This window comes from Xenopus laevis, chromosome 6L, assembly GCF_017654675.1.
Source record: "Xenopus laevis strain J_2021 chromosome 6L, Xenopus_laevis_v10.1, whole genome shotgun sequence".
NCBI lineage: Eukaryota > Metazoa > Chordata > Amphibia > Anura > Pipidae > Xenopus > Xenopus laevis.
This window is the reverse complement of record NC_054381.1, coordinates 91,082,063-91,095,817: the sequence shown is the minus strand read 5'-3', so window position 1 is coordinate 91,095,817 and position 13,755 is coordinate 91,082,063. Positions and strand designations below refer to the sequence as shown.

The 13,755-nt window shown below is 36.2% G+C and overlaps 1 protein-coding gene across 1 annotated transcript in view; it reads right to left on the bottom strand.

Moving 5' to 3' along the window:
* gmds.L (GDP-mannose 4,6-dehydratase L homeolog) overlaps nucleotides 1-13,755 on the bottom strand; it is a 347,082-nt gene that overhangs the window by 177,214 nt on the left and 156,113 nt on the right. Inside the window, exon 7 of the mRNA NM_001086883.1 lies at nucleotides 7,014-7,141. Coding sequence (NP_001080352.1) covers nucleotides 7,014-7,141 — 128 coding nt within the window. The remainder of the gene's footprint in view (nucleotides 1-7,013; nucleotides 7,142-13,755) is intronic.

Below are 13,755 nucleotides of genomic sequence, written 5' to 3'. Positions count from 1 at the left end.
TCTATTCAGGCGCTCTCCTATTCATCTTCCAGTCTCTTTTTCAAATCAATGCATGGTTGCTAGGGTAATTTGGACCTAGTTACCAGATTGCTTAAGATGCAAATTGAAGAGCTGCTGAATAAAAAGCTAAATACCTCAAAAACCTTCAATAATAAAAAATTAAAACAAATTACAGATTGTGTCAGAATATCACTCTCTACGTCAAATTAAAAGTTATCTCAAAGGTGAACAGCTCCTTAAATATAAGCTTCATCTCACTGAAATAAGACACTTTCTAAATACAATCAATTAAAAATTCTGTAGCTTTTAAGACATAATCAAGCTACTCTTCAGTATCTCACACTCCACAACATGTCACTCTTCCTGCTGAGGTCTGGGTCAGATTTTGATTGACAGGTAGGTCTAATACGGCATTTAGGGGGGGCTCCCTTTCTTAGCAGAATAAAATAAATAATCAACTCCAGCACGAACAAAATGACTGGCAAACACCCTGCATGCAGAGAAACAGGATTTTCATCAGAGACGATCATTTTTAAAGATTATTTTTAAAGAGTGAACACATAGGTTAAGGGCGCAACCACTGCAAAGGATGCATTAGACCTAACTCAATCAAAAACTGACTCCACCTACTGCATGAAGACAGAATGAAAAGAGACAGGTTTCTCAGAGGGGGAGAGTGAATAGCAACTTGATTATTTCATAAATGATACAGAATTTTTAATTGATTATATTTAAAAAGGTTCTTGTTTCAGCAAGATGAAGCTTAAGGGGTACTATAGTGAAAATGAAAATTTAATAAAACCTTCAGCATACTGAAATAAGAAAAGTCTGAAATAATCAAGTTTATCTTCACTATACCCTCTCTGCTTCTGTTTCTCTTCATTCTGTCTTCTAGCAGCAGTTGGGTATCAGATATTCATTGACAGTTAGACCCAATATATCTTATAGGGGGCACTTCTTTTCCTAGCAGATGTATTAAAACATTCACATAACTGATTCCAGTACAAACAAAATCAACAAAATAACTGCCGTTTGCACAAATTCTGCATGTAGAGAGACACAATTTCTGGTGATTTTAATAGAGTGAGCTCTACTGCATCTTCTAAGCAAAAGGAGCCCCCTATAAGATATATTGGATCTAACGGTCAATGAATATCTGACACCCAACTCCGGCATGAAGAGAGGAAAAAAAGAGAAACAGATGGATAGTGAAGATGAACTTGATTATTTCAGAAACAGTACAGAATTTTAATTGATTGTATTCAGAAAGTTTATTATTTCAGTATGAATTTTATATAAAATTTTCATTTTCGTGATAGTTCCCCTTTATATTAAAAAAATGTTTTCAAGAAAGATGCCCTTTAGATTAAAAAATGAATCATACCTCGTCTAAATCTGTTAAAAACACATGCGCAGGAACATGGTACAACTTACAATTTAATGATTTCATAATATCTTATATTGTATTGTATTGGCATTGTGAAATGCCATTGCAATGCACTACTTTGCGCACACAGCCACCATGTTACATAACTTACTTATTTTCTTAATGGCTTCAGTAGTTTCTACAAAAGAAAATACATATAGTGAATGAGAAAACTTTGGACAGATAGTACAAATACCTGTGGTTCACAACAAACTGTTAAATGCCCTTAACTTCTCAGAGCGTAACAACTCACTTTACACCACCCAAGACTTGTGTGTATAAACTAGAATAACGATATCACACAGAGAAGGTCAAACACCAGCCGTGTCAGTTCACAAGTACTGAACCCAGAAGGTCAGAGGACTTTCCTAAATTCAGCATTAGTCTGATTGTGGGGGAGATGCAGTAGGAATTAGAATGTATGGCCAACTGGGAATATCCATGTTACCTTATTTTATTATACAAGTGTCAGACTACTCAAGTCCCTTCTGAATTGTCAAGAAAAGAACTGGCCATATAATCAACAGAAAAAAGAGGGATGGACACATTGGAATTTGGTTACTTTGGTACGTCTGACAATTATTATTATTAACGTATTTTTAGAGCGCCAACATATTGCGCAAAGCTTACAAATAAATGTGTTTATACGAAGAAATCAGATGAATTACATACATAGAACATAAAGAGTTACATACATAACAAGCAGTACTGGTACAAAAGGTGAGGAAAGGGAATGAGATACAAGGTGTGGTAGTGGGCAAGATCAGAAATAAGAAGGTGAGAGATGTATCATACAGTATGTTACAAGTCATACCATCTATTATATATTTTTGCGATATATGAGATATTAAATGTTTGAATATTAGTGACTGGAAAAGTTTTCCCCACAACACTATCAGCTTTAATTCAAGTGCTGAAAACTTGATTGAGGACTGATCATATATAGAGAATAGAAAGATCAAAGAATATTCTGTTCATAGATTTAAGAGGTGGTAAAAGCAATGAAGACAATTACCAAACAGGTCAGACTCATTAATGAAAATATGTTATGGAATCTGAAACGATTATACTTGAAAGGAATTATAGAATTATCTAATTTTTCCATCAATCAGGTTAATTTGTAAGACCACCAAAATTACAAGGCCACTTAAAATCTATAAGGTGGCCTTGATAATCATTCGCATCTATTTACTGAAGCACAGGAAATCTTCCCAGATGGTACTGCTTTATAATATATGTGAATTGAGCTTGTGATCATGGCTATTTAAATAAACTGAACTTTGTAATTTATTAGCAAGCAAATGTACTGTGTAAGCCTTTATTATTAAAAGGCATCTACAGCATATAGAATTTGGGGCAAACTTGAAGCAAAGGTTTTCTGCATTTTAAGTATATAGGATTTGTAATAATCCCAGTTTCCATTTCTGTTAAATCTACATAATCTATAGTTTGGAATAGATCAGAACTGTGGTGACAAAAAAGTAAATTGTGGAATTCCTAGAAGCAAAAACCTAAATTGTTCAGTTCTTATTTGTAAGTAAGAACTGCTTTTGGTGAAACCCTAACCTTTGTTGAAGCTGACTACACACAGAAAGATGCCATCCAGGCTGTTAAAAAAACAGATCTTTAAATGATTTGGCAGTTAACATGGCAGATAAGATTTGGCTGAAGTTTTTTCAAGGGCCAATGACAGAATCATACTCTGGGCCAGTGCAGTAGAGATGGCCTTGAGCCTCCAAAAAGGGACAAAGCATTACTTGGCTTAACTGATGGCTTAGTTGATATTTCCATTATTCCAAACAACCCCTAAGACAGGTAACTGTTCCGCCAATTCAGTCGAGAAAGGTGTTACTGTTAGCGGACATCTGACCACATATGGCCACTTTAACCTGCAAAGTCTATTTACGTATAAAGACAGCTACAAATATTTACATAGGGCTAGATGGAAATGGCAAGCTGATGCACACACACAATAACTGCATCGCAGTCTCTAAATAATTACAGAATTACACAATATGTACAGTAGGCGTAAGATCTATTATTCCAACTGTTTGGGACTTCAGCCTTTTGTGTATGAAGGGTCTTTCAATAACATAAAGCACCATGCCTTAAAGTTACTAAAAATACAAAGATTTAAAAACAAAACAAACAAAAAACATTATTGGAGGGGCATTCAGTGTTTATCTGAGGTTAGCAGAGAGGTTTAACCAAAGTTAATAAGGGGTCCAGGTGCTCTTGCCCTAGACCTTCAGCCTTGTGAGGTGATGAACAAACTTTTTCTTCAATTACAGGCTAGCACAAATCAGATATCACTCAATGGTTGATGCAGTTAAAAGGTAGTTTATTTAAGAAAAAACTTCTCAAAATATAGCCTTAGGTGTTTTGTGCCTTGTGGGCACTTAGTCATAGGCTAGTGCCCACGAGGTACGAAACACTTAGGGCTATATATTGAGATTTTTTTTCATAAATAAACTACTTTTTAACTGCATGAACCATTGAGTGATGTCTGGCTTGTACCAGCCTGTTATTGAATAAAAAAACCAAAAAAAAAACAATTATTTTGCCATCATTGTGGATTCATGATAGCTTTGTTAACAGCACTATCTTAATAATAACATAAAAACTAGCCTGTCCAATATGAAGTGTTCTAGCACTATGGACTAAGTAAATGTTCCTATATGGTAAATGGTAATGCCATACTTTGAAGCTTTCTTGGTAATGGGTTTTTCTAAGAGAGATCAAATCTTTACTACAGAAAATCTTTGCTTCGGAAGGCATTCCAGATATTGTTTACGTGATTTGGTTCCGTTCACAATTCATTCATGAGGATGGGCAATGATGTTGGGCCATAAAGCCTGGCAAAGGTCAGCATTCCAATTCATCCCATGGGTCTTAAACAGGGTTGAGGTCAGGGTTCTTTGCAGGCAACTCAGTTTCTTCTATTTCAATCACTGCCAATCATTTGTGTACAAACTTCCTTTTGTGCAATGGTGCATTATCATGATGAAACAGGAAAGGGCCTTCCCCAAACTTACCACAAAGAGGGAAGCATGGGATTGTCAATAAAGTAATTGCATGTTGTAGCATTAAGGTTTGCTTTCAGAGGAACCAGAGGCCATAGCCAAAACAATGAAAAAACAGCCTCAGATCATTATTTCTCCTCCACCAACTTTACACCTGGCGTTACACATTCTGGCAGGTAGTGTTCTCTTGGCATTTGCCAAACCTAGACATCACTCATACCAACAGATGCTAAGAAACCCGCTTCAGAAACCCAAGCAAAAACATGATTGATGATGACACTTTAGAACAGATTATTTGCCTTGCTTAGATCACTATATTCAATTGTAGGAAAAAATTGCATTATTTATAGGGATCATGGAGACCCAACCTAAACAGCATGGGGACATCATTTTGGTTCCCAACCCACAGGTTAAGAATGCTAGCTTTAGAAAAAGGAATCTATTTACTATTGTGACTGCTGATGCAGTGATGATCATTGTCTTAGTTTTCAGCAGGTGATTAAGTGGGATATGGCTCCTGAAGCCAAAAGAAGTGAGCTCTGGAACAGCTGCTGACTGTTTATTTTCATGGTTTAAAGACGCATTGCAAGCATGAGCAGCAATGAAAGATATTATAAAAATTAGCCAACATGTGAGCAGTTGTATCCACAGAAGCAACATCCTCCTGTAATTAAACTGCCATTTTTTTCTAGGTTTATCACACATCAAGAAAGCACAAAAAATGGTCAATGTCTCTAAAGAATATTTAGTAGACTAGCAATAAATTATATCTCAATTAACGTTTCCTTGACATATAAACCCACGAATAGGGATATAGGAAATCCAGAATTCAGTCTGGGAGTTTGGTAAACTCCCAGGATTTTTTGTAAGGGCGAGTAACTGAGTCCTCAGTATGCAACCAAGTCAAGAATACTTATATATACTATATACTATATAGGCCATGTCACCTTAAAAAGTCAGGTTAACATGTTACCTTTAAGTTGTACTACTTTCTGTAGAAAGTGTTAAATATTATTTTTTCCCATACCCAGTGACATCAACAGGCTACCCCCTTTAACCCTTCCACTGATGCATTCTGCTAGAAGCAAACAAACACTAACTATTACATAACATACAGTAGCACTGGATAATCCAGTAAACATATTTAGTAAGTCCAAACCCTTGCATGTTGTGAGACAGTGGAGACATCTTGTGGGTGGAATATATTTTTAAAGCTTTACTGCTCCTTTAAATTTTTCTAAAAAAAAACAAACAGCAGAAAATTTATATATGTGCACTTTTTTTGAGTGAGAACCATAAGCAAGGAATTCATTAGCACCATGCGTGATATTGAGCACTTTTCTATAGTTCTGCAGTGAAATTTGGAAAACTGGCCCCTTAGGCTGTGATAAGCTAACCACTTTCCATGTCAATCATTCTGCAAATACTTAACAAACATACAGTATGTGCTACTATGTGCTAAGTCATGGTTGTTCACATTGTAAACATTGTTTCCACCTCTGATTCAGTTTTTCACCTCATAAGTTTCTTAATTTGTGCTAATACTTATTGGTTTTGTTTCCTTCATGTTTGTAGTTATCTTTTGTCTCCTCTAGTATTGTCAGCAGGCAGGTAGTGAAACAATTTCCTGCTTTTGTAAATATATTGCTTTATATTTTCTCAGATGTGACTTAAAACAAATATGCTGTATTCATTTTCAACGGTGCAACTTTAATTCTTTCATATTTTCGACCATCTTCAAATCTTAACTATGAGTTACCTACAAGAGCAATATCTATTCCAAACAAAGCATTTTAAAATGGAAAATACATTTTATAATGGAAAACTTGTTTTCTACATCTACATCATGACCTAGGTTATGGGTAACAAAAACATCTTTAGTGAGGGACAAATCTCAAAGCTTCTTTCTCGGACATGACTGCAAAGGTCAAACTCATTCACATGAGTAATTTCATATAAATCTAATTTACCAAGAGGCTGGCTACATTTGAAATGAAATGTATAGATCTACAAACAAATACATAAACAAGCACAGATTTCTACTCAAGATTATAATGCACTTACATTAAGGGCTCAAATATAAATGATTACAGAATGGGAGATTTGTTTTCTAAAATGAGATGTACTTCAAATGAAGTGCTGCAATTCAAAAGTATGCTTTCATTAAAATAATTTTAGAGTATAAATATTATGGGTAACAAAATGAATCAGTTTTAGTGACCTAGGCTATGTAACTAGTGAAAAAGGGGGAAAAAAGTCAATAAAAACACTGCTATTGTACAGTTAATCTTCTTCTATGCAGCCAGCTAAAAGAATGTAAACCATAATTTTCCTCAGTATTAAAAGATTTATTTTCCATTCAGGTCACGCCTGGGGTAGACCACTGTTCTACTGAACTCTCTGGACTGTAACAGAGAGCACAATCAGAGTTAGCTTTTCTTCAATGGTATAAAATCACAAGATACCCCCTGTAGGTCAGACAGATTCATTTAGAGTCGCTGCATTAAGATCTTCAGCCACACAAAATCAAAGATCTTATGAAGAGATTCTAGCCAATAGCCTACCTCAACGTAGTCCTTGGCATGACCCCAGTCTCTTTTGGCATCCAGATTTCCAAGGCTGAAAGATTCCATCTGTCCGAGGTGAATCTTAGCTACTGAACGGCTAATTTTTCGGGTTACAAAATTGGCCCCTGGAATAGAGATAAAAGATTTTGTCAGAACTGTCACACCAAGGGATAAATAGTCTGGCAGAACACCACTGTGTATGCACCTCAAAGAAATTTCTTTCTTTTCAAACTTTGTTTTTTATTTCACCCCCCCCCCTTTAAAAGCCATGGCATCGTTCATCACTGGAGTAAGCTAAGAAGCTCCAAACACTGGGGCTGCAATCTCCACTTTCACATCTTTTCTTTCAAAAACTTCTTAAGCATTCCTAATTCGCTGCTTCAATATTCAATCTAGGCATAAGGCCAAGGAAAATCAATCGGAATGTCAGTTTATAAACATAAAATGCAAAAGGTTATACAAAGGGAAACACTAGCATGGAAGACAGACATCTAAGACCACCCTAGATTTAGAGGGGGAAAAAGAACAAGCAAGAGTACTCTTTTGCCTGTTAATAGAGCAGCTGGCAAAGTCTTGTAAAATATTGATTTTATTTTTTGCAGTGTGGCTGAATAAAGGAATAATTCATAGATTTGCGCTGCTCTACTTAATTGTTAATAATAACAGTAAGAAACATCACCTTTAAGATGATCAGCAGCAGTGCATGATGCTTAAATTTTAAATTTCAGGTGTTGATTTGCCTCAGACTTATTTATGACACTTATTTTATTCCTTTTAACAAGTGAGGAAATAAGAGAACAGAATTTTTTCCTCTGCAGACCACACAAAGAGTGATGCTTGATTCCCTTCATGGCTACCTAACTCAGCTCGGCCATTATTTCTCACCTCTTGACAATCACTCAAATTTGATTGGTGTAGGAAGAGAAGTTGAAACCAACCCAATATCCTGTTTGCTGGAAATAATATTGCATAAGGATAGTGATGGGCGAATTTATTTGGCAGGCGAAAATTTGCATTGAATTTCCGCATTTCACGCCGGCGATTGAATTTGCGACATTGTCGCGAAAATTCGCAGGCAAATTTTTGTCTGCGTCATAGTTTTTTTGACGTTGGCGACAAATTCAACACTGGCAACAATTTTGACGCCGGCGACAATTAGCCGCACACCCATTGACTTTTTTTTCTGCAAAGCGAAACAGGACAAATTCGCCCATCACTACATACAGACAATACAGATCCATTGTAATTATGATGTAATAGAATAATGTATTTGACACCATATGCTCTACTTATGTCATATTTCTGTAGAACAAAAACACAGATGAATGTGTACACGAGTAATAACAGTGCAATCAGTGCCAAAATTGATCCCTGCAATGAAGAGGTTACTGTCAACATAAATGGGTAAATGGGAACATGAATATATGAAATGGAGCAGGTGGAGATCCTGAGGTACGGATAACTTACACATTCACAGGTAAGAACATCTGTGTATAAGATGCTGCTACAGGTAGGATTTCAGCCTAAAGACATACGAAGAACAATTTGAGGTAAAAGGAAAATTTAGAAGTAAAAGAAAAAGTGTAAGTTTCTCAAGCACCCCTTTCCACAGTGATGGTTTGAATTGCTTTCAGCATTTTCCTTAATCTCTAGAATACCTGGGATAATCTTATAAGGGGATCTAACAAGAAATTTCTGCCTTACTGAGGGTGATTCTCTGAGAAGTATTTTAATCTAAATTTGTTTTCTAGATATTAGCAGTTTTATGTTGCTATGAAGGCTTTAGTAGGCCTGGATTGGGTTGGGATTCAGAATAAGCCCTGTCGTTTCGTGTACACTAAGGCCCAAAGAAGCCCCCTTAGGCCCAATAAATACCGACTGTCTAGGGCAGGGTCCCCAACCTTTTTTTACCCTTGAGCCACATTCAAATGTAAAAAAAGTTGGGGAGCAACACACCCTTGGGTGCCAAATAAGGGCTATAATTGGTTATTTGGTAGCCCCTATGTGGATTGGCAGCCTACAGAAGGCTTTACTTGGCACTATACTTCATTTTTATGCAAATTAAACTTACTTTCAAGCCTGGAATTCAAAAATAAGCACCTGCTTTGAGGACACTGAGAGGAACATCAAAGGGGTTGGAGAGCAACATGTTGCTCGCAAGCTACTGGTTGGGGATCACTGGTCTAGGGCATCTTACAGCAGCCCCTCTGGCATTTGCCACAGAGAGTTACCTTAAAGGGGAACTGCCGTAAAAAAAATTAATATAAGCTTCATCATACTGATAAGTATATTTTTAAATATAATCAATTAAAAGTATTGACCTGTTTCTGAAATAATCAAGTTGCTTCATGCAAGAGTTCGAAGTCTGATTTTTAATGACAGTTCCAAGGTAACTTTTAGGGGGTGAGCTTCTTTTGTTAGAGCTCACTCTTTTAAAGCTGCCAGAAATACTGTCTCTCTACGTGCAGTATTTGTGCCAATGAGATTTATGATGTTAGATTTTGTTTGTGCTGGAATTAGCTATTTGCATGAGCTCCAATACATCTGCTAGAAAAAGGACCCCCTGTAAAAGATATATTGGATCTGGATGAAAATCTGACACTCCGCTCCTGAATGAAGAGACAAAGATGCTCAGAAGGAGATAGTGAAAAGAAATTTGATTTTAGAAACTGTATATATTTTTAATTTACTTTAGAAAGTTTCTTATTTCAGTACAATTAAGCTTATATTAAAATTTTCATTTTCACGATAGTTCCCCTTCACCCCTTACTGTATATGTACTTGAATTAAGTTAAAACTAGGACTGCTGACTATGTTGAGGCACCAGTACTATTACCAGTACAGTGTCAAATATTACAGGGAAAGAGTAATTATGTGATTGAATATCAATCAATATATCTGTTATTTCATCTTATACATTGCATCCTAAGAATAAATTCATGGTCCCAGGTCTGCCAGCAAAAAATGTGTGAGTGCATGGTGAAAAAACAAAAACAAATTATTCCCTGACTTAATTTGGGTCCCTTGAGCAAAAATTCCATTATGTATACTGGCAGCATTCTTCTGGAATATGCACAACCAAGTCTCCTCCATCAGACGAAGATGATGAAGCAAAATTCATCACTATGAGATGAACACCTTTCCACTGCCCCAGAATTTACATGCCAATGCTGGGCAAAGCTAAAGAGGCATTTGTGCAGCTGCTTGCCCATAACAAAATGCTCCTAATAACTATTACTGCAATGCTGATACGAGAGATTGAACACTTTATTTAGTGCATTTATTTTATATACATATATCAAATACTCTGAGTCAACAGATGTGCTACTGAATAACCATAGAAGTTAAAGGTGCCAAATATATTATATCACTACACTGACAAAGACAGTTTGTGTATTAAAATTTAAACGGTGCTAATGGTCTTACAGGTCTTATATACCAAAGGGTCGTTCCCACTTTCTGCACTCAAACAAAAATGTTGTGTTTCACTGCTGAATGGGATTTGAAGGAAATTAAACTTTTTCTCATAAAAAGTACTTACAATACCCTTGTGCCTTCACAAACTACCTGCATATTTTTCTTTCTCCCCACATGGTTGATATATTACAGGAAAGCAGTTTGGTTCCAATGCACTGTGCACAACTGGAAAAATACATTGGCCATAAACATTTTTACCAAGTTGCTGGAGTTTGGGAATGTTTTAATGTTTCCAAATGAAACATCAGTAGCAAGAGCTTGACCATTGTGAATCCACAGTGCTCATTTATAGCAAACACTAAACTGCAATATCTTTTTTTTATAGTGTTGGGGAAAGTTACAATCAAAATTTGATCTATTATTTTCTGTAAAGCTCCAGATACATGTTTATATTAATAAGCCGTGTAGAATGTTTGGGACCTGAGCATTCCAGATAACGGATCTGTAATTTGGATTTGGATCCCATATCTATACACATAATCTGATCAAAGCACAGATGTAGTCAAACAATTGGGTACATCTTGAATAAACAATCTATGTTCATTGAATATTTTAGACTTTTGATAACTTATCCAGAACCTATGATGTCTCTATTAGTATAAATAGTACAATTGCCCTGCTCCTTGTTATAGAAACCATTTATATATGGACATCAGATAAGTTTCCACCACCCCGCAAAATCCTACCCTATGTACCTGCATGATGGACTTCCAGGTGTACATAAGGACAGTAAGCAGGTATTCTCCCAAAATAATACTCTAGTTGGTCTTCAGGCTGAACTGCTCTGGTGCACATCCCCAGGGGGAACAGCCACACAGCTGGGGGACCACTGATATAAGGTAACACATATTTGTGGTCTTTTATGGTTGGAGTTGAACAGCCCTTTTGTAGCTTATGGTTGCAGCTGCTCAGTAATAACATTCTCAGCAAATTACTTTTTTTTCTTTCTCTGCTCATTTTTTAACAGAACACATTTGCCATATAAACTATCCAAGCCAATCTCTGCATTATTATTTAAAGAGTGAATACTGTGTTCTGCACAACATTTAAAGGGAAATTAAAAAATAAATATGTTTAATCAATCTAAGCTAAAATGAAAGTCCATTTTCAACAAATGGATAATTCTTGGTTAAGGCTTCCTTTTGTCCTCCAGAATTACAATACAATTAATAAGTAATCGGTTCAATAATCTCTTGAAGTCAACTAGATGGGTTCCTAAACTATTATGTATGCTACAACAAAACAAAAAAAAAAATGTCTAATTTACAAAAAAACCGACACGATGCATAAATAAAAAAAAAAGAGAGAGAACATACATACATTAGGGAGTGAGAGGAGAAGGGTAGCACATGGCATACATTAGGGGGTGAGAGGAGAAGGGTAGCACATGGCTGTCCCTCTGGTATGCCCCCTAGCTTGTGCATAATACTGGGGATCACAGGGGGGTGGAAGTTACTAGGGTCCCTGTAGTCAAGTACTGCCACTGTGTGGATGTAAGTATGTGGAATTAAGGGAGAAAAGGTCCTGTGCTTGACACTGCATACTGCACTCTTATGTTCACTTGTGAGCTCTTTGGTGTGAAAAATTGCAGGAAGTCATATGAACCAAGCATTATGTTAATGGCTCAAATAGCATTACCTCACCCCTGAAAAAAAATCCCTGATACACCCACTCTATGCCTTTTGGGTAAATGACACTTGATATATCGCACATATCTCCACCAGAGCTGAAATGTTTGCCACTAGCCTTTTTTGGAATTTTGTAGAACTAGTAATCATGCCATCTATCAGAAATATACCAAATATATATTTTTTTCTCTACAATTCAAAAATATTTGATCTTTTAAAATTAGTGCATATGAAAAAACTGAATGATACACAATATTATATTAGCATGGGTGGCATGCAAATTCACATGCAGCCAGTCATTTGATTGGCTACATGCAAAACATGCAAAAAAGATTGGACTGATGGTGTCTTCCCAGCAAGTGATTTTTGTAAAGTAGTCAGAAGCAGCTAGGTATTTCAGCAACCGGCCTTTGCATTCCTTCATTGGTATAGAAATTCAGTTATACATTAGCAAAAAGAAATTCAACAGACAGTAGTTGAAAGTAAAATCCAAAAAAGGGTCGTTAAACCAAAGAGTATGTAGTCAGCAGGACCTTTAGTGTATCAATTCAAGGTAGCATTGCCAGTATGTGGTGCTGCCTCCTCAGTACAGAAGGAAAGAGACGGGCGCAGTCCCACAGTATAAAATCAGTGCTAAACATTTATTAAATAAAAAGTATTGCACTTATTGATTTCAGTAGTGCAATCAGTATATCAAGTAATACAGTCCAGTCAACAAAATAGCCCAAAGCATTTCGTCTTGAATCAGACTTCATCAGGGGAATAAATATTCATATTCCAAAATTCTTTTATAAAGCTTCATTTATAAAAAAAATCGCATTGGCGTTAAGGAAAGAAGTTTGCACATGTACAAAGCATCAGACACTACGTTCATGCATGTGTATGACGTCAGATATCACGCACAAAACGTCACACACAACAAGCAACATGCAAAAACCAGGAAGCCAAGGGTTGGCATGCAAGTGTCTGAAAGCATGCGCATTCAATTCTTGCCAAGAATATGCCCATACACCCAGGAGGGAACATCTAAAACCAACATGATGGCTCAACATGTATCTCTCTGGAACCTAAATTGAACTATGTGTTGCTAAGGTATAAAACCATGGCAACATTGGCTCAATATATAAAGCTAACATTTAAAGGTTAAAATTTAAAAGGAATTCAATAAAATAATTACATAAATCTATTAAAATGAGGCAATGCGCTACTAGATAACATAATTAGAAAATTATTATTATACTATTGAAATCTGTAAGTGCAATAATTTTTATTAAATGTTTTATCACTGATTTTATACTATGGTATCTCTCTTTCATTTTGATTATGTGTAAAATAAAGCAAGATGGAGAAACAATAAATGTAGGCAACAAAGAGGGGCAAAACCCTTACAGTTTACTCTGAACCTCGACTGAACCCAAAAGGCAGACTTAGTCACTTTTTCCACTGCTTTCTCCATCTGCCTCTGCTCACATAATCTTTGGCTTCCCCATAGAGACTTGACTGGGTCCTGGCTCTATTCAGGCTGGGCGTAGAGGGAAGAGACACTGAGAATATCATGGTTGACTGACCAAAATACTGAGATCAGAGAGATTATGCTTCATTTACTAACCACCTCTTGCCAAAAGCAACACTGT